Source organism: Castanea sativa, chromosome 5 (assembly GCF_040712315.1).
Source record: "Castanea sativa cultivar Marrone di Chiusa Pesio chromosome 5, ASM4071231v1".
Classification (NCBI taxonomy): Eukaryota; Viridiplantae; Streptophyta; class Magnoliopsida; order Fagales; family Fagaceae; genus Castanea; species Castanea sativa.
In genome coordinates this window covers 64,118,929-64,139,553 of record NC_134017.1, presented here as the reverse complement: position 1 = coordinate 64,139,553, position 20,625 = coordinate 64,118,929, and the positions used below count along the sequence as shown (strand labels likewise).

Sequence of the window (20,625 nt, the reverse complement as noted above, 5' to 3'; positions counted from 1 at the left end):
TTTGGACCTTTTGGTTTGACTGGATGTAGAGACTAAGATTATTAAAAAAAAGAAGAAAATTGATGCATTCTCTAGAATCTCTTCCGCTACATGAGTGAATGAAGTACTTCTGAAACAAACATTGTCTCAATAGAGAAGGATCTCAACCTCACAATCCAACTTTCTCCAACCATTCATCTGTTCCTTTGCAATCTTACTGGACTTCCTCAACTTGCAGTGTTTGTTTAAGGAACCTTTATTTCACCTATTGGAGTAAATTATAAATGCAAGGCACTTGGCCAATGACATGTAAGAATTGTAGTAATATGTGCAATTCTAATAAAATTTAGTAAAAGTGGAAGCATGTGCTATGTTAATATTGCACCCTTATTTTTGAGTTGCAATGGTCCGACACTAAAATATGTAAACACAATATTTTAGCCATAATATAATGTTTAAAAAAAAAAAAAAAAAAAGCTGAATTGGTTGAAATTTCCCTCCTCCAGCTATTGAAGGATATTATTTTTATTATTATTATTATTATTATTATTATTTTTGTATAGAAAAGGCTTCATGTTATGAATTGGTTGAAAATCTATAAAACGTGGGCTTTTATGGATTTCTTCCTCTTTTCTTTGAATACAAAAGTAAAAAATCATGGAAAAAATTACTTCTAAATAATAGGCATAATTTTAGGAATAAAAATACTTGAACATTTTTAATAAAAAATTTTTAATGTAAAACATTGCTGGCATATTATTAAAATACCTAAAATATAGGGATTTTTTTTTTTTTTGCTTGAAGTTGTAGTAAAATAGGAAACCAACGTTGAAGGACTCACCACCCTCAAAAAAAAAAAAAACAAAACAAAACGTTGATGCAAATTTATTAAAAGTTAGTCTATTATTTAGAAGCAATATTCAACACAATTTTAAAATTTTATCTTTAAAGATAAGTTCTCCAGCATCATTCTTGCTTTAGTATGTAAATAATAGGCAAAATTTTAGGAAAAAAAATACTTAAAACATTTTTAAAAAAAAAATTTTAATGTAAAACAGTGCTGGCATATTATTAAAATACCTAAAAAATAGGGATTTTTTTTTTTTTGTGTGCTTGAAGTTGCAAAAAAAAAAAGGAAATCAACATTGATTTTTTTTTTGCTTGAAGTTGCAAAAAAATAGGAAACCAATGTTGATGGATATACCTAAAATATAGGGTTTTTTTTTTTTTTCATTTTCTTGAAGTTGTAGTAAAATAGGAAACCAACGTTGAAGGACTCACCACCCTCAAAAAAAAAAAAAAAACGTTGATGCAAATTTATTAAAAGTTAGTCGATTATTTAGAAGCAATATTCAGCACAATTTTAAAATTTTATCTATAAAAATAAGTTCTCCAGTATTATTCTTACTTTAGTATCTAGATAATAGGCAAAATTTTAGGAATAAAAATACTTAAAACATTTTAAAAGAAAATTTTAATGTAAACAGTGCTGGCATATTATTAAAATACCTAAAAAATAAGGATTTTTTTTTTTTGGCTTAAAGTTGCAAAAAAAAAAAAAAAAAGGAAACCAACGTTGATGGTTTTTTTTTTTTTTTGCTTGAAGTTGCAAAAAAATAGGAAACCAACGGTGACGGTCTTTTTCTTTTTTTCTTTTTTTTTTTTTTGCTTGAAGTTGAAAAAAAAAAAAAAAAAAAAAGGAAATCAACGTTGATGGTTTTTTTTTTTTTTTTGCTTGAAGTTGCAAAAAAATAGGAAACCAATGGTGATGGATTTTTTTTTTTTGTTTGAAGTTGCAAAAAAAAAAAGGAAAGCAATGTTAAAGGACTGACCACCCTCAAAAATAAAAAACGTTGATGCAAATTGATATTGGCAATTTTCACCACAATTTTTAAATTTTTATCTTTATAGATTAGTTATCCAGTATCATTCTTGCTTTAGCAAATTTGCATATATGACAATTGCTTACAAAGTCATCAAATGTGCAATGAAGGCACAAAAAAGAACAATATTAAATTTCATAAGGTAGGATATTTATATTACAAAAAATGTTTTTTAACAACTATTTCATAGAGTGACTACCATTTCATTCACCCGAATTCATCCAATGTGTCTGCTACGCAATCTAACCAAATTGTTGATATGTCACCCTAAAAAAAATACAAAAAAAAAGAGAGAGTAAGGTTTAAATGTAAGAAAAAACAACAAACAAAAATAATAAGAGGAAGAGAGGGCACCATTTAGAATACATACACTAAAATAATGAGCCAAACCTGATAACCACAAAGAAAAAAAAATAATCAATATATATCATTCCTATTGTTTAAAAAATAGTCATTAATTAGAGAAAATACTTAAACACCGATCAAACTGTCCAAATAAGAGAAAAGAAAAATAAAATCCATCAACCTTGATTTCCTATAAAATCCATCAACGTTGGTTTCCTATTTTTTTGCAACTTCAAGCAAAAAAGAAACCATCAATGTTGGTTTCCTTTTCTTTTTTTTTGCAACTTCAAGCAAAAAAAAAACCATCAACGTTGGTTTAATTTTTTTTGTTTGCAACTTCAAGCAAAAAAAAAAAGAGAAGATAAGATAAGATAATGATATAATAAAAGAAAAGAAAAGTAAAAAAAATATAAGAAAAGATAAGATAACCATCAATGTTGGTTTCCTTTTTCTTTGCAACTTCAAGCCAAAAAAAAAAAAAAAAACCATCAAAGTTGGTTTCCTATTTTTTTTTTTTTTTTTTGTAACTTCAAGCAAAAAAGAAAAAAACCATCAACGTTGGTTTAATTTTTTTTGTTTGCAACTTCAAGCAAAAAAAAAAAAAAGAGAAGAGAAGGTAAGATAATGATATAATAAAAGAAAAGAAAAATAAAAAAAGATAAGAAAAAGCTTACCTCAAATCTATGTAGTTGTTGTTGTTGTCATCTGAAGCAAAGAGGTAGGTGAAAGGAGTTTGAAAACACAGAATTGTGAGAATTGCATAACTGAAGAAGAAGTAATTTGAGTTTGAAAACTAACGTAGGTGTACTGGAAGTGTGCTCCTATTTTGTAGATAGTGTTTTACGTGGAAGTTAAAGAACCATTTTTACCAAGTTTTGCTCCTACTTAAACATAGGCTGTAGGGGTATTTTAGACAAAATAAAAATTCTTTAACAAACTATCATTTAGTTCTGTGTTTACTTAAACCTAGGGGTGTAGGGGTATTTTGGAACAAAAAAAATTCACTCCAAATAGGTGCAGCTGCTTAAATAGTAGTATAGAAAAAAGTTTTTTTTAAAAAACTGCTTCCCTGTAGTGGTCACTAATTCAGAAGGTGGACCATGACCTTGAATAATGTATTATTGGGTCCGTATTTTTCCACAATGTACGCAGACATTGACTTTCATGGGAAAGGCATGAAATTTATTCTTGACTTCATAACAGGCACATTTTCGGTCACTAGACATATAAATGGCATATCTACAATATTTTTACAATGAATTTTAAATGGTAAATTGTTACTGGTTGTTATTGTTAGAGCAAAAATGTAATTTTAGTGTTAGATTCAAATTTGAACTAATAACAACTAACCACATATAATTTGTTGTGAAAATATTATGATAAATCGTGGATGTAGTAGATCTCAAATCATTTATGCACATTTTCGGCCAATAGACACTTTTTAGTATATCCAATATGAAGGGTTGTGAACTTTCAATAAACACTTTTTGGTAATTTTTTTCATTCAATAGACATATTTGATCAATAGGTACATTTTCAGCCAATAAGCAATTTTTTTGTATATATATTATAACCTATCTCGAATATACATATATATAAAACACAAACTAAACTAAAGACGCAACATTCTATCTCTTAGTCCTTCCCACAAAAAATTAATAAATAAAACAACATTGCTTTTTTCTGCTTAACTAATAAGCGAAAACACCATCTCGATCCCTACATTTTGGGGTTATAGTCAATTTGGTCCCTACATTTTTGTACAATTAATTTGACCCCTATTATTTTCAACTTGTAATAAATTTAGTCCTTGTTGTTAACTCACCAACAGAAAATACCTATGTGACAAATGGTGTGAACAGTTGGCAAACTTGACGCTGACGTGGCATTAAAATAGTAATAAAAAATGCCCTATCAGCATTTGCATAAACAAAAATTAATTTATCAATTTTAATGAAATAAAAAAAGAAAAAAAAATTAAAAACCAAAAACTAAAAATATGAACCCAGATGATTTTGAATGTGAACCTAGATCTAGAAGCACACATCTACATAAACTAAACCCAGATCTTAACCACAACAAAAAACCAAACTCACAATATCTCTATTCATTACCTCACAACTTTCGTTCCATTCCACGAAGCCCAAAACCATAGCCATAAAGCCGAAAACCCAAACTCACAAGTCACAACATCTCCACTTACTTTCTCAACGCTACTGCAAAACTGTTCATTAACTTCAGTTCATTAACGAAAATTTCATAAATCAAAGAACGCAAAAAAAAAATCCCTTCAATATTTTCTAGCACTTTTCTTTTCATGTTCCTAACTTTGTCCTTGGAATCATTTACACATTGAGAAAAAATCCTTTGGAAAATTTTTGTTGGATTTTGTTTTTCCAAGTGTTTCATGAGAAAATCTCAAATGTTCTATGTATTTGAACTGTTTTCGCTGAATTTCAGAGGGCTTTTGTGGACTATTGAGATTTGAATAGGTTCTAAATCTAGGTTCACGTTCAAAATCATTTGGGTTCATGTTTTTAGTTTTTGGTTTTTAATTTTATTTCTTTTTTTATTTCATTAAAATTGATAAATTAAATGTTGATGGAGCATTTTTTATTATTATTATTTTAATGCCACATCAGCGTCAAGTATGTCAACTGTTCACTCCATTTGCCATGTAGGTATTTTTGTTAGTGAGTTAACGACATGGACCAAATTGAAAACAACAGGGACCGAATTGATTGTTACAAAAATGTAGGGATTAAATTGAATGTGACTCCAAAATGTAGGGACCAAAATGGTGCTTTCGTCTAACTAATAAAATTTTGTGCTATTTCCTTCAATATCATTTTTTTTTTAAATTTCGTGCATTTTTGCTTACTACTACAACTAAAAAATAATGTCTTTTATTTTCCTTGAAACTCATTCAAAAGCTATTTTTGTGTATCGCATGGGTTAATAACTAGTTTTTAATATGGTTAAACTATATGGAGTAATTAGTAATAATTTTTTTTATTTTTTTTTTAAATTGCTTAGTGGTCACTAATTCAGAAGGTGGACCATGACCTTGAATAGTGTACTATTGGGTCCATATTTTTCCACAATGTACGCAGATATTGACCATCATGGGAAATACAAATTAAGTTTACTCTTGACTTCACAAAAGATACATTTTTGGTCAATAGCTACATTTTTATTCAATAGCTACATTTTTGGTTAATTGGCACTTTTTAGTATATTCAATTTGAAGAGTTAAGACATTTCAATAGACACCTTTTCGTAAACACTTTTCAACCAATAGGCATTTTGTTGCATATATTTTACAACATATCTCATATATACCTATATATACAACACAAGTTAAACTAGAGATACAACATTCTGTCTCTTATTTCTTCCCACAAAAAATTAATAAATAAAACAACAATGCTTTCTTCTACTTAACTAATAAAACTTTGTGCTATTTCTTTCAATATATATATATATATATATATATATATATATATATATATATTTTTTTTTTTTTTTTTTTTTTTAATTTCATGCACTTTTGCTAACTACTCCAACTAAAAAATAATGTCTTTTTTTTTTCTTTTTTCTTTTTTTTCTTGAAACTCATTCAGTAGCTATTCTTGTATATTGCACGAGTTAATAAGTAGTTTTTAATATAGCTAATTATATGGAGTAATTAGAAAAATAAAAAATAAAAATAAAAATAAAAATTTGCTTCCCTGTAGTGATTACTAATTCAGAAGGTGGACCATGACCTTGAATAATGAAATATTGGGTCCATATATTTCCACAATGTACGCAGATATTGAGCTTCATGGGAAAAACATATGAAGTTTTTTTTTTTTTTGTTATATTCAATAAAAAAACATATGAAGTTGACTCTTGACTTCAAGCCGTGTTATATACGTTGTATATCGTTTTGTGTAGTTTTGTGAACGCTAGAACCTTCAAAGAAAATCCTCTATAAGATTACAACGGCATCTTTCCATTTCTTTAAGCTTTGATTCTTTCAAAAGAGTCATATAAGCGGAAAGTTACTGACTTGGGTCTCATGGTCATGATTGCTTAGAAAGTTCCAATTCATTTCCCACAATCAAGCATGTATGTTATCAAAAAAAAAAAAAAAAGCAGGTATTTCTGTTAACAATAAATCTAGTGAAATAGAAGTTTTTGTAACTTTTTTTTACCACCATCATATTAGTAGTTGTAATTAGTGTACGGGAAATGTTAACCGATATTTCAAGAGCATTGGTTTAAAATATATTTTTAAAATTTTTTATGAAAAATGAAAAAAAAAAATACTAATTTTTTCCACAACTTTTTATATTTTTCATGTAATTGCTATTAAAATTTTTCTAAAATAATCAATTAACAGATGTCCTAAAGTATCCGTTAACATGATCATGTGTATTAATAAGAAAATAGAAGCTATGTTAAAGTTTCATACTGTTCCAATCACATCTTACTATTTTAGCAAATGAAAATTTGTAAAAAGTTTTATTCCCACTCTCATTCTTATGTAAATTCAATAGCCCATGAATCTGTAGAAGTTTTTAGGACTCCTATAAATAGAGAGGGGCATGAATGCCCAACCAACATACAAATTTCAAGAACCCAAAAGACAAACAAAGACACCTCTTTCAATTCCATCCTTATAAGATTCTTCTCTACCTAGAGCTTTAACTTTTGCTTTACAGAAAAAAGAACAAGCATAGATGGAGCAAATTGAGGACCAGAAATTCCAAACTGTTTGCAAATTCAACAAGTTCCGGTTCTTGAAAAGGACTTTGCTGTTTGTTTTCTCAGTTTCTCTAATTACTTTGTTTATTTGCTATACCTCAGGCTTCTGCTTCTTTCCTTATTTCTACAATGTCTACTTCTCCACATTCTTTTTCTCCCTATTCACCCACACCCTTGAAACGAAGTACATGTTTCTCCTTTGTAATGGAATACTTGCTATTCTAGCCAAAAGCGCAGTTTCTTGCAGCTCTTCATGTACTGAGAATGATATTGGATCTCTGGAGAATGTTGCCCCTGTAGCTGAGAGAGAAAAAGTAGCTGAAGCTGAAAGAGTGGAAGAACAAGAAGATGGGTCTTCAAATACAGAGAAAGAAGAAAGAGAGAGTGAAGCTTTTACTGCAGAAGATGAAGGGATAGAGGAAGAAGAGAATGGGGTTGTGTTGAGAACAGATGGTGAAGAAGAACTTGCAGCAGCTGCAGTAAATGAGGAATTTCCTAGTACAGATGAATTAAACAAAAAATTTGAAGAATTCATAAGGAAAATGAAGGAAGAAATCAGGATTGAAGCTCAACAACATCTAATTGCAGTCTGATATATATTTTTAGAGATATATCATACTGCCAAAATGATTTGGTCACTTTCAAAATCACTGAGTTCTCTTCTCTATATATCTAAAGTCCTTTTTCAATGTCATTGGCATATAGCTTTGGTTTCTTTTAAGATTCCTATAAGCTCTAATGGTTTTTCTTCAAGCCCTTTTTCATATTATGTATGCATACAGAGCTTTGCTTCTTGTTAAGTTCTCCTTTGTTGTAATGTAATTTAGGCTTGCAAATGCCATGAGTCTGAATAAATTATGCTACTTTCTTCTTGTTCTTTTACTTCACCAAATTAGACAAAGCTGCAAAATAATTTTAATTTCATGAAAATTAAAAAACTGAAAAACCACTAGTTTGTTGGTTACGAGATTCATTATACAAGACAACAAATTAATAGTATGACTCGAAGATGAATTTGAAGGATCAGGAAAATAATAATAAATTAATAAAAAAAAAAGAGTTTGAAGTGGAAGATATTCCCAGTCCAGCCTTGAGCCTACCCTTAAAGACAACAAAATATTTTGGTGGACTACTACTGGCCGGAGTTTTGTGGAAAATACTAGAAACGACAAGAGCACGCAGAACATTTTTAGTTACTGAAGAATATATTAATACATTAAATCATAGAAAAATGTTAATTGAACAACTTTTTTTTTTATCATATTTTTCGCATCACATCTTGTTAAGGCGACAAGTTATGATAATATATCACCTCTTTTTTTGTGATAAGTAAAAAATTTATTAAAAAAAGAATCGAAAAAGACATCAAGGATGTACACTACAAGACTAACCCTTTTAAAAGTATATAATGGAACATTACAACTTTCACATAAATCCACCGTTGACAGTGGTTTAATACGTAGCAATAAGATGTAGCCTTAATAGCAGTGAAAATTTGTGTATTGCATGTGTCAGAGATAGCAATTGTTACAGGGAGCACTCCTTGGGACAACTTATTTCACAATTTCCTCATAATTAGAGTACAATCAATTACACATGGATTTATTTATTAACACTACTTTTATTATGCGTCAAAAGTTATGAATAATATTGGGAAAATTTTTAACATATTATTAATAATTTCATGTCTCTAAACTTATTATAGCAGAAACAATCAAATATAAATCAAGTATATACTACAGCACTAGCAAGGATAATTGTTTATGGAGTCTCTTTTACTTTTTTTTTTTTTTTCATAACATAGATAATTATTTATGAAATAACGTTAGTTGTACTCATGCACAAAACTCCCACTTTGGTGACATCTGGGAGAGTTGATTAGGTAACCTACCCCCAATTTTTATTGGAGAGATTAGGTACCAAATTTGAGCCCGCAACTCGTCGCTTTTGGTGAGAAGTCGCTTTTGGTGGAAGACACTTGCTTAAGGCCCAACCTCTACAGGTCATGCTAGTGAATTATTATTTTTTTATTATTATTAATCTTCATTGACCCATTATTTCATCTCCATCTCACTCTTATGTCATTTAAGTTATCAATGAGGTCATGGTAGTGAATTATTTTTTATTTATTGGTAATCTTCATTGACCCATTATCTCACCTCTATCTCATTCTTATGCCATTTGAGTTCTTAGTGCCTATTAATGCACTACTATGCACAACGAATTAGAGGAATGCCAAGATCTTTGTAGCTCAACTAGTACCTCTTAGCATCTCGAACTAAAATATTTAAGATTTAAATCCCATTTCCTCTAATTATTAAATTAGAGTTTGGAGAAAAGATTGACAGTAGAACTACTTTACTATCTTTCAAAGAAAGTTTATGTGATTGCACCCCATAAAAAACCAGAGAGTATTCTTAATGCAAAAAATGTTTCCATGAAATGATCCTTCTCTGTTTCAAATTACTCCATTTCAAAAACAAATTGAGAGAATCTTAATACCAAATTCAAGGTGTGCAAAAGTAATTGTCATTTTTTTATTATTAATTGACTACTTTATAAATTTGTATTTTTTATTTTATTACAGTGCTGTTTTTTAAGCATTTTGGAAACTTGTTAGCATTAGAATAGTAGTAAAATAATTAAGATCGATATTTTGTAACAGCTTTTGAAACAAGTATTAATTTATCAAAGAGATAAATCCACCTCTTTTCCCCAAGGTGAATATGTGGGTTAATGGGTTAACATAAAATTTTTATTCTCTCTCTCCAAAGTGAAGAGTAAAGGACATTCCATAGAAATTATTCTATTGAAACCAATAAAAGAATACTCAGATTTTAACTCCTACATAACTTTCTTGAAGGATAAAGAAGAAAAGAAAAAGAAAAGAATACCTTTAATCAGCTTTTAACTTTTAAGCATATAGTCTCTCGTTTAATGCACCCCCATTAGACAAATAAAAGAAACCACATCCTTGCATTTCTTTGTGACTAAACTTTCCACAAGCCTCCATTTACTTGCAGCCAAATACATCCAAATGAGACCACTAATACAGACACACATTCATAACTTTTAGGATTCGTAGAGGTGCAACCAGACATGAACCCCAGGTCAAGCCCATCCCTCCACAAAAAAAGCTGTAGGTCCGCCTAGGTGATTAAGATGGTTCCAAAAAGTAAATATCATTTAACTATTTCATGAAAAGGTTACAGGACAAAATTTCACATAGGAACACTTATAATTGAGGGTTGATATTTACTTGACAACTATCTTTCTTGGCAAATTGATATTTGTCATTTTTGTCATGTCCTGTATTGTACAGTACAGGAAACCGACCATTCATGTGTCCACACTCATGTGGCTAGAAGTTTGCAACTATCATTTTCATTCTTTTAAAATTTATATTTAATAACAAATATCATGGACAGGGCTTCTCCCAAAAGGGACCCTCTATTGAGTTCAGATTCAAGTTGAGTGAATCAATAAATTGTTACCTGCCACTGCCTTTCATTTATGGAAAGAGAGATCTGGAAGGAGCCCAGATTGATGAGCAACACTGCAACATGGATATCTGCCTGCAAGTAGGGACAAGAATGTTGGTGCTAAATAATTGTCAATGACTCTAGTATGGTGCAGCTCAACAACCATTTTAAGAGAACACAAAATTTTTATGTAAGAAACAAGGGGTTTGGATAGTATGAAGATCAGTACAATGTTACTGTCCTTATCCAAATGAGGGTAGTGAATGTGGATCCAGATCATCCAACCTGAAGTCATTTAAATTAATTAGAGCCTCAAAATCATTTCAGGTAAGTAGAAAAGTCAACCATTGGACAAATTAGATCAAATTAATGGCATTGGTAACTTCACATATATTGTGCATACTACCTATCAAAAAAACACATATTGTGCATACTAACCTACCCTATCAATTTGTGATCCTTGCAGAGACATATTTACTATTAAAAAGACTGAGACAGCAGAAAACTAATTAAAGCACTCCTTAAGGACAATAATTATCTCATGCATCCTCCCTCTTACAATGTGGACCCTATGATCATGTGGGACCTACGCATTGTGAGAGGGAGGATACATATATCCAATGTATGAGATAATTTCTCCCTCAAGGAATAGAAGGGGAACCTCAATCATGCACTCCTGGGTTCAACTGTGAAAAATTATCAATAAATAATGGAAACTCTCTTTCAAACACCTCACCTGATTTTACATCTACCCCCATTATCTCTTAAATTGAAACCAACTTGGAAGGATCAATTAAGATGCATCACCCTAACATTGCAGGTAGTACCTCAAACAAGGAAATTTACTGCCTGGTCCAACTGCTCCAGAAAAAATAATTGTTAAAGATGAGAATAAAATAATATAAAGAAGCAGAAGCAAAACAGAGAGAAGAAAACGAGGGATTACATGGTTTGACCAACAGCCTATTTCCACAAGAATCAGGACAAAGCCTTAGTGGCTACATCTTTAGTGTATACTCAAGTCAACGATTACAGTGAACTCTTAACAAGGTTCAGAGACTAGAAGCTAGGGTTAGCTCTAGATGGGCTTACAACATAACTGGGCCTCTTGGGCCATTACATACTTACATCAGCATAAACCCAATATCTTTAACAAATACATCATTCAGACATGAGAAACTTTATCATTCAAACCATTAGCAGTTGTGCATGGACTTGGACTGTAAATTTCCAACACGAATCTACAAACCAATCATTTTAAGATTCTTTTATGCATGGCCAAAAGAAATCGAAGAATTTCTTGGGAATCCTACAAGACCCATTCGTTCTTTTTTCTCTGACAAATGGTCAGAACTTCATCTGGGTTTGAATCCTATTGAGAGGTCCACTAGAGATCAGAAATTGTTCAATGTACTACTGTTCTGGATGTTCAACAGATGAGGGCAAGTACATTCAATGATAAAAAGTCTGTTGGATGTAATTCACTCACAGTATCCTCAAACAAAGGACTATCACTCCATTCATAGACAACAGAACGTAATTATTTTATTACTGGGTAACCTGCATCTTGAAGATTATATAACCATTGCAAACCATTGCAAAGAATACAAGAGCACCAGATGAATCTATAGTTAGTCAATAGTAGAAAAAAAAAAGTTAAGGTAAGCATCAAGGACTAGTGTATCCAAGGAAACAAGATACCCCTTTTTTTTTGCTGCTAAGTACCTCAGTTGCTGTAAAATCTAATTAGTTATTGGCAATATCCAAGGATACAAGAGACTTCGGAATTGAACCCTTCATGTATTCTTATATGTCCAAGTTGAATCCATTATGTTATGTTTTAAAGGTGTTGAGAAACTGTATGATATTGCAAAGGAGAGCAATAGATGCACCAATGAGAAAAAAGTGGATTTAAGTTGAGGGAACAAAAAGAGGTAGAGAAAGACCTAAAATAATATTAGCAGAAGTAATAAAAAGGGACATGTTAATTAAGGTACATAGAGTATGTTTTGGATAGGATAGAACGGAAGAAAGAATACATGTGGTTGATTCGAATTAATCTGTCAAGGATATATAGCAAATACCAACATTTTGGGTCTAAGGCGATGTTGTTGTCGTGTTACAAGGACAGGTGTAAAGATGAGATAGTTTCTAAATTCTATTGTGGTGATAATTTTAGTAATGAATCCAATTTACAGAGAAACTTAGGCACATATGCTGTTATATATATATATATATATATATATATATATATATATATATATATATAAGTAAAAGAGAATTTAGATCAAAGTGTTCTCACATTCATTTAATACACAGTCCATCAACATAGGTTTAAACAGCATGATCATCAAATAATTAATGACATCACCAATTTAGAGGAAAACGGACTCAAAACATTTACACGCAGCTACTTTTTATAGCATAAAAAAAAGTATTAGATGTTTGAAACTAAAATAGATGGTTAAATAAGCTTCTGGATAAAACCTCATTGGTATGCCCAATACATGATGTGTAAGAAATACAATACAAGGCTTGGATGGCAAGACATGAGTCAAGGTATTTATATATATATAGATGCTTTGGAGTAGGTTGTGCCATCACGACCAATTTATTTGTCAAAAGGGATAAATTGATGAAAAGGTATTTTATGTCAAAAGTGTCTTATGCAAAAGACAGCATGGCTGCAGTATTAACGAAAAATCATTCTTACACCTTAATAAATCAAGCAAACACTTATTGAAATGCACCTGTTTCAAGTTAAGAACAGTATAAGATAGAAACTATGCTTCTGCTTCATTACTAAAAGAACATTGTGACATGTTACAAAGTACACCTTCCTAGGTATATCTATTGACCCCATCTGCATTCTTTTCAGCCTAATTATTCATCCAGGAAGCCACAGTCACAGCTGGCTATTGAACAACAATAAATATTGCAATATACACTTGGTTAATCCTTCTCAAAATGTTACCTCTTCTGATTGAAAGTGGTCAATGAGAATCCATTAACATTTTGTCCCCCCTTTTTCACCTTCTTCAACTTTTGCTCATACTTTCTTTCACTTGTCTTTGCTCTCCATTAGATGAAAATAAAGCTGCATTTGCTAGCATGCATGGAACCCTTCACTTCAAATTAACAAGTCGGGGAAAGTGTCAAATCCATAGCAACTCCATCAATCTCTGGGAGGTTTCTGACCTCATTAAGGAGCCTTGTGAGCTCTTTAGTGAGTTCAATACGAACATAATCAGAGCGCTCCTTTGTAATAGATGATTCTGAGAATAGAGTTTCAGTAAGGCAATGATATTCTTGAAACCATTCATCCTCACCATTTTGAGTACAATTATCTTCATAAATAACTGGAGAACTTTCTCGGCGCCATCTACTCAGAAAATATTTATCAGGAAGATGAAAGTAGTTTTTTACTATAAGTATCTTAAGAGCATGTCTGCACAAAATTCCTGAAGACTCAAATTCCTTACAGGAACAATGGATCTGTTCATCTTCTGGTATCCATATGACAAGATACTCTCCATCCATCTTCTTGAAGTGGCGTACAATATATGATCCATTAGCCATCTCAGATGTTGCATACTGCATGGTCATCACCAACTCATTTTGTAAAGCATTGAAGGCAAAAGGCGTAAGAATGCTTCGTGCATGATCTTCAATGGGTATGCATGTTTTTATACGCATATACTGCATTGCTAGATGTGCATGATTTTGAAAGTTAGCAGAAATACCAACCTGAAAGAGTTTAAGCAAGAGAAGCAATATCAGTGCATGGACTACAGGGAAAACATAAATGCAAGGAGAATAGGGAAAATTACTTTTAACTAGTATACCTGCTCAAAAAAGCTACGCAAACATGTTTGTGCACTAAAAACCCCTTTCAAGAATGAATCTACAGACTTTGAATAAGCTGTCGTCGCCATTCGAGCAAGAAAGTAACCTCTCATATAGGATAGTGCCCAAGATGCCCGGAAAGAAAAGAGTAAAGCAATGTGTTTGTCTGAACCAAGTCCAAACATGGAAAGCATTTGGTTCCATCGTAGATCAAATTCATCCACGGTATCCACATGATATAACACATCAAACTCAGATTTAAATTCTGCATAGCGAGATCCAAGCAGAAGAGAGAACCAACTTGGTAGTTTGGAGATAATATTCCATATAGAAGTGACATGTTTAGTGTTTGGTAGCTCACTTCTTATGGCATCTATAAGCCCAGGGTCCAAATCAGTTAGAATTGTTTGTGGACATCTTCCTCTCATGAAACGGACAAAAGTCTGTATTCAAGGTGGGAAATAATTATTGCAAGGGAAGATATATGAATACATAACTAAAACCATTATAAAGGATACTAGCAGTAAACCTGTAAAGCCCATGAGAAGGAACGGGATGTTTCATCCTGTAACAGGACACAACCAAAGAATATGGTTCTACCATGGTTGTCAATGCCAAGCCATGCTCCAAAAAGCATTCCATATGTGATCGATCGATAAGAAGTGTCAAAATAAACCACATCACCAAACATGGTGAATGCATGAACTGAGTCACCATAGGACCAAGCAATATTTTCAACCTTATCATTCTCATCCACAGAAAAATCATAAACAAAGTCTTCATCTGTTTCTTTTGTGGCCTTGCATGCCTCCAGCAGTTCCAGTGTATCATTTTCCCTTTTTTCAGTGAGCAAAGCATCATTTTCTTGAACAACCTTCTTACGGTTCTGAACAAAATTTCTGACATCCCTCTCCAAAAATGGTAAATGCCCACCTTGAATCCCCTTTTCCAACTCCAGCACCTTCACTATACGATGAATAGGAAACCCAGCTTTAGAAAGTAACAGTATGCGCTCTTGATCTGCCTCGTGAATTTTACGATATGCTGGAAGGAGGCGTACTTGGTCATCTTCCAAAAGTTCATGGTTATGAACATTACTGAACTGTACAACAAACCACTGAGAAACCCCTTCAACTATCTCTTTCGATAAATACATTTTTGCATCACATCCACATCTCACCGATTTCCTATCCCTATGGTGCTCCCCGATAGGCTTTTTCTTTGCAGGTGCAAATCCAGAACGATAACAAACAAAGTCGCGTTTATAAATACCCAACTGCGGGCTAAGTCTTGATCTCTCTTTCCTAATTGAAAATCCATTCTTTCTAGCAAAATTGCCATAATACTCAAACGCATCATCATCACTCTTAAACACCATTCCAACATAAGGAGCAACCATAGATTCCGATGGCACCATATCATTCTTTACCAATTGAGATGCTATGGATGTTTCTTCAGCATCACCCTCATATGAAACATAACACTTCCAATCCCCGCATGGGCACTGTTGCCGCCGTATCCATATATTTTTCGAAGGTAATGATGTCATTACTTACACTTGGACTAAAGTATACAGTTCAATTATAGTTACCCAAAGCCCCAAAAGCATGCTGGCAGTACAAATTCAAAAATGGCATTAGAAACAGAAAACCAAAAGATAAAACAAAAATGGTCTATTCTTGCTAGCACAGGATATACAATAGACTAAAAAATTAATACTATTAAAGCATAAACTTCAATTAAAGCTACTCAAAGCCCCAAAAGCTAGCTAGTAGCACCAATTCAACAAATGGTATAAGAAACAGAAAATTAAAAGGTAAAACCAAAATGGGTTCTTTTTGCTAGAACAAAGTAAAGAGCTAATACCCAGAAATGCTAAGATTTATGAACTACAAATGGTACGAGAAATATGGGTTTTAAGCTGCAAAGGGTTTGAAAATATACAGAGAAAAAAGCAAACAAAGTAAATGTGTAATTGAAGCATGAGTTAGTGTAAGAAAACTTGGAAAGTGGTGTACCAGTGAGAGAGGGAGGGGAAGTGCTTGAACCCTTGTTTTTCTTCTTCTTTCTTCCCCAGGTCGAGTGCTTCTACAGTTCTACTTCTGGTTTTTCCCTCTACTCAAGAGTCTCTGACAGAAATAAAAAATAAAACTAAAACTGAATTCAAGTCCAACTCCAACTCTCAAAGTGTGTAGTGAACTAGTGTGAATTATGTAGAGCCGGACCCTTTTCTTTTTATTGGGCCTGTAAAGAGAAATAAGTCATTACGACCACAGATTGGGCTTGGTTTGGAGTAGTGCCGATATGGCTGACCTGGGACTATATATCAGCCTGGGTCATAGTTATTAAACATGGAGCTACCCAGCTGGTAGGACCAAAAATCCAGCAACCCGGCACCTAGACCGATCTGGGTATTTAAATGGATCATTTATGCACAAGACTTCGTTAAACCCAGTCAAATCCGGTGGGCTTGAACAGGCCGGCCCTTCCACTAGGTTAATTAGGTCATTACCTAAGGTTCCTAATTGGAAAGGGCCTCCAAAATTTTGAAAAAGAAGGGGCAGTAGAAAATAAAATAAAAAATTTAGTTTTAGATAAAACTCTAAAAAAGCTTTAGACATCATTGCGACCAAAGAACAAAAAAACTGAAACATCCTTGTAAACATTAGTACCCCAAAAAATTCTTTGGTTAAACAAAATTAATTATCCCAAAAAAATCATCATTAACCTTTAAAAAAATAGAATATAAACCGGATAAAATACAAATCCGGTCTAAAAAGTGTGGGGGGTAAAAATGTTTAAATGCACGTTTAGACCTTGGGCCTGGTTAGTTGGTATAAGTCTGTTCAATCAGATTCTTTAAAGCCCACAGGTCAATCCGCACTACAAGGGGTAGAGGAGTTGTCCGAGGAGGAGTATCTCCTCGGACGGGCCCAGTAAAGGCCATGGGACTTGCTAAAGGGTTTAGAGACAGAATTCTGGAAGATCTGTTGGGTAAAGACGTGATCCAAGCACCCGTTAGAAACAGAATGTGTGAGAAATATCTGAGGAAAAAGCTGCTACCACCGCATTAAAGTCCCTGCATCTACCTCCCTGGCCGCATTAATGGAGAAATGACATCTGAATAGTAATATTCAGTCTTCCAGCTATTATTTGAAGACTTTAAGAAGGAGGTGGATGAGACAAGTATCTAGGAGGAAAATCTGTGTTACACGTGGATGAAACAGGGAAGAAGAAGGCAGATATAAGAGGACGAGAGAGGAAAGAAGGGGGGATCTCTTTTGGAAACTAAAATATTGTAATCTTTCGCTTAGAAAAAGAAAGGTTATACAAGTAGTCCTCGGCTTACGCCCGAGTAGAGTTTTTTATCATATTCATCTTTTATTTGCGTGGATTGCAGCCTTCTAGCCTGTTTATCAGTTTCCCAATATCCCTAACCTAGGTTTCAAACTCATACTCTACAAATTTCATTGTTTAAGGCTCTTTGGGCCTGAGCCCATCACTCGTTTGAATTCGGGTACAAATTGTGCACTTACAAAAAGTTACCCACAAAACAATCTCAAATCAAAACAGATCAAAAATCTCAAATCTTTAAAATTTAGCTCATGCTCTCCGCCTCTCTCTCTCTCGGCTAGATGATGATAGTTTGCAAAAATACTGTCTTAAACTTGAATTTTTTTTCTCAAACATGATGTTTATTATGATATTGATGGTTTAGATTTATTTTTGGAGTTAAAAGTTTTAAAATAAAATTTTCAAATAAAAGAATATACTCCAATTGACATATTGAATTATATGAAAATGTTAGATTCATTTTCAAATACATGCATTGCTTATAGAATTTTAATAATTCCTATTACATTGAAAGAAGTTTTTCAAAATTAAAATTGATAGAATCATTTCTAGAATCAACAATTTCTCAAGAAATATTAAGTGGATTAACTATACTATCGATTGAAAATGAGATGTTAGAGAACTTGAATTCAAGATTTTAATTAATCAATTTGCATCTCAAAAGGCATGAAAAATAGATTTTAAAATATTAAATAAATTCTAATTAATTAATACATAAATTTTGTTTTAAAAAGCTCCATTTTAGTTCTTGCCTAAGGCCTGAAAGTGTTTAAGGCCGACCTTGGGTTTGAAGTGGCCCGTGTAATTTGAATGAGCTTTTATCACCCGATTAGGTTTGTGAAATTTGTAAAATTACATATATATAAGCCCACTTCATTGACTTGTTTTACTACTTAATATGTTATAATATGGTAATTTAAAGAGGAAAAAACCCAAAGAATTTTTTTTGAGATAACAAAAACCTAAAGAATTTTTTTAAAAAAGTTCTTTGCTATCGGTCTACCTACCACTAAGATTATCATCCTATGGCTTGAGTGGCATGGTGTAAGTCATTTTTGCAATGGTTTTGGTGGTTAAAATACAAAATTTACTCCTTCTTTAACCTGACCAAACCTGAAAAGACGAAATAAGGGTCATAGATTTCACATTTTGTTTAGAATTATCCATGTCAACCTGACAAAATACAAATCATATTTTGCGTGTTCATGTGTATTTAACTAATTTCAACTGAAAAGTGATCATTCAACTTTAGAGACATGTGACATGTCAATTTTGAGTTGAACTAAGAATTTAATATCAGTGTTCATTTTGGAATAGTGAGTAGTGGGTTTAAATGTATAATAGACTTGAAAAGATATACAGTAAACTAGAAAATTCCAATTTCTATCCACCATACTACTAAAACATGGGATTTTCAAACTATCTTCGTGCTATTTTCAAACTATCTCAGGGACAATAAGTAGATTAATTTAACAAAGTTGGGATACCACTTTAAAAAAATTAATAACTAAATTAGCTCCCTAGTTTCAAGTTGTACAAGTATTAGATATAGGCCCAATTCATTAGCCTCCATATGCTTTAAGAGTATAGGGCCCAATGCCAAGTTGGGGCCCATATTAATTCTGAGGACCTCGAGGTCCAGTACCAAGTCAGGGTCTATATCAGATGGGAACGGTAGTGCCTTAGGGGGAAATCACATGTCAAGCACTATTTGGCGATGGGTACAAATTTTAAGAGAGTTGCATCAGTCACGAGGAGTAAATCCCATTTAGTCAAGAATATATCTTAGAGGGACCCACCAACATGAAAAGTCACCCTCTCATTATGATGACCCCACTAAGGAAAGTCTATAAATAAAGGCCGATAGTGTGAGGGAAAAGAGATACATGAGAGAAAAGAGAGGAGCCATTAAAAAGAGGAAAACTCAACACTACTAAGCTTGAGTCATCTTGGGAAACACACATTCAGGGTAAAAGAATATCGATTGGGCTTGAAACACCTTCTCCTCTTTTTCCTACTGTAGGAAATTCCACACCTCTCAGAACAAGTAAATTAGGAGCCAAACTCAAAAATTCATCCCGTATTTTGGGCTTGGCACCACACAAGTTTTTTTTAAAAACAGTTTCAAGTAATTGTTTTTTTTGACAGAAGTGATAGAACAAGTAATTGTTAGTTGTTAGCTTTTATGGCATTCTAGATTATAGCATACTATTTTTATATTATTAAAAGATAAGAACAGAAGAAGATTAGAGCATGCTTTCTGGTATGTGACATTAGCCATATGGGTCTTAAGGAATTGTCAATTGTTAGCTTTTATGGCATTCTAGATTATTGCATACTATTTTTATATTATTAAATGATAAAAACAGAAGAAGATTGAGCATTCTTTCTGGTATGTGACATTGGCCATATGGGTCTTAATAATTGGAGGTCAAAGTCCATGTTTGGTTGTTGTTAGTGGTGAGAAACTGGCCAGTTGGAAGCATCAGAGTGAATCTTGGTTCCTTTTTTTTATCACTTTGATACTACTTTCCTGGATTATGCAGTTCTTTCGGGTCCTATGTTTCTGAGTTCTCTGTGGGTCATGCAAAAGTACAAGCAAATCACTTTCAAGTTGAGCAATTGATTTGCAATAACGGCTTTCTCGTGTAAGACAAAATCTCCAATTTTCAATACCCTCTGGGTTCTGTTTCTATCTTTCCATAAACATTAATTCATCTTCTTGTTTTTTCCTTTTTCTCTTTTGTTTGTGTGAATGTTCATATTGGTATGGTGCTTAAGTTTGCCTAACCTTCACATATGACATTTTATTTTTACGAGTTTAAGAGATATAATATTCTAAAAACATATATATTCATTCATATTCATTCTTTCTTCTGTTAACTTCTTCTTTTTTCTTCCAATTTTTCGAAACAAATTTATAGTTTTTGAGAAGCCATTTTATTTGATTGCATATCTAACGAGAGAAAGTTGATTAGTTATAC

The 20,625-nt window shown here is 32.3% G+C and overlaps 3 protein-coding genes across 3 annotated transcripts; 1 reads left to right on the top strand and 2 right to left on the bottom strand.

Annotated features, from left to right (window-relative positions):
- The first annotated feature begins 6,790 nt into the window (after nucleotides 1-6,790).
- On the top strand, nucleotides 6,791-7,831 carry LOC142636725 (uncharacterized). Its single transcript, XM_075811011.1, has one exon. The coding sequence runs from the start codon at nucleotides 6,935-6,937 to the stop codon at nucleotides 7,550-7,552; it is 618 nt and encodes a 205-aa protein (XP_075667126.1). The 5' UTR covers nucleotides 6,791-6,934; the 3' UTR covers nucleotides 7,553-7,831.
- Nucleotides 7,832-9,703: 1,872 nt separating this feature from the next.
- On the bottom strand, nucleotides 9,704-11,401 carry LOC142633665 (uncharacterized). Its single transcript, XM_075807905.1, has 4 exons — nucleotides 11,178-11,401; nucleotides 10,671-10,726; nucleotides 10,454-10,534; nucleotides 9,704-10,108 (listed from the first exon to the last, which is right to left on the bottom strand). Exons 1-4 carry the CDS (start codon nucleotides 11,197-11,199, stop codon nucleotides 9,950-9,952), a joined length of 318 nt encoding a protein of 105 aa, XP_075664020.1. The 5' UTR covers nucleotides 11,200-11,401; the 3' UTR covers nucleotides 9,704-9,949.
- A 1,812-nt stretch (nucleotides 11,402-13,213) lies between these two features.
- LOC142633698 (putative protein FAR1-RELATED SEQUENCE 10) lies at nucleotides 13,214-16,444 on the bottom strand. The gene is made up of 4 exons (XM_075807939.1): nucleotides 16,306-16,444; nucleotides 14,817-15,897; nucleotides 14,287-14,730; nucleotides 13,214-14,188 (listed from the first exon to the last, which is right to left on the bottom strand). Exons 2-4 carry the CDS (start codon nucleotides 15,834-15,836, stop codon nucleotides 13,577-13,579), a joined length of 2,076 nt encoding a protein of 691 aa, XP_075664054.1. The 5' UTR covers nucleotides 15,837-15,897; nucleotides 16,306-16,444; the 3' UTR covers nucleotides 13,214-13,576.
- Nucleotides 16,445-20,625: the final 4,181 nt, after the last annotated feature.

Coding starts and splice junctions, on each gene's coding strand:
- LOC142636725 (XM_075811011.1), top strand. CDS start 6,935: ATGGAGCAAATTGAGGACCAGAAATTCCAAACTGTTTGCAAATTCAAC.
- LOC142633665 (XM_075807905.1), bottom strand. CDS start 11,199: ATGGGGGTAGATGTAAAATCAG. Junction 10,727..11,177: donor GGGGGTAGATGTAAAATCAG/GTGAGGTGTTTG, acceptor AAATGACTTCAG/GTTGGATGATCTGGATCCAC. Junction 10,109..10,453: donor TAAATGAAAGGCAGTGGCAG/GTAACAATTTAT, acceptor TTAATCACCTAG/GCGGACCTACAGCTTTTTTT.
- LOC142633698 (XM_075807939.1), bottom strand. CDS start 15,836: ATGACATCATTACCTTCGAAAAATATATGGATACGGCGGCAACAGTGC. Junction 14,731..14,816: donor CCTTCTCATGGGCTTTACAG/GTTTACTGCTAG, acceptor CCTTGAATACAG/ACTTTTGTCCGTTTCATGAG. Junction 14,189..14,286: donor TGCGTAGCTTTTTTGAGCAG/GTATACTAGTTA, acceptor AAACTCTTTCAG/GTTGGTATTTCTGCTAACTT.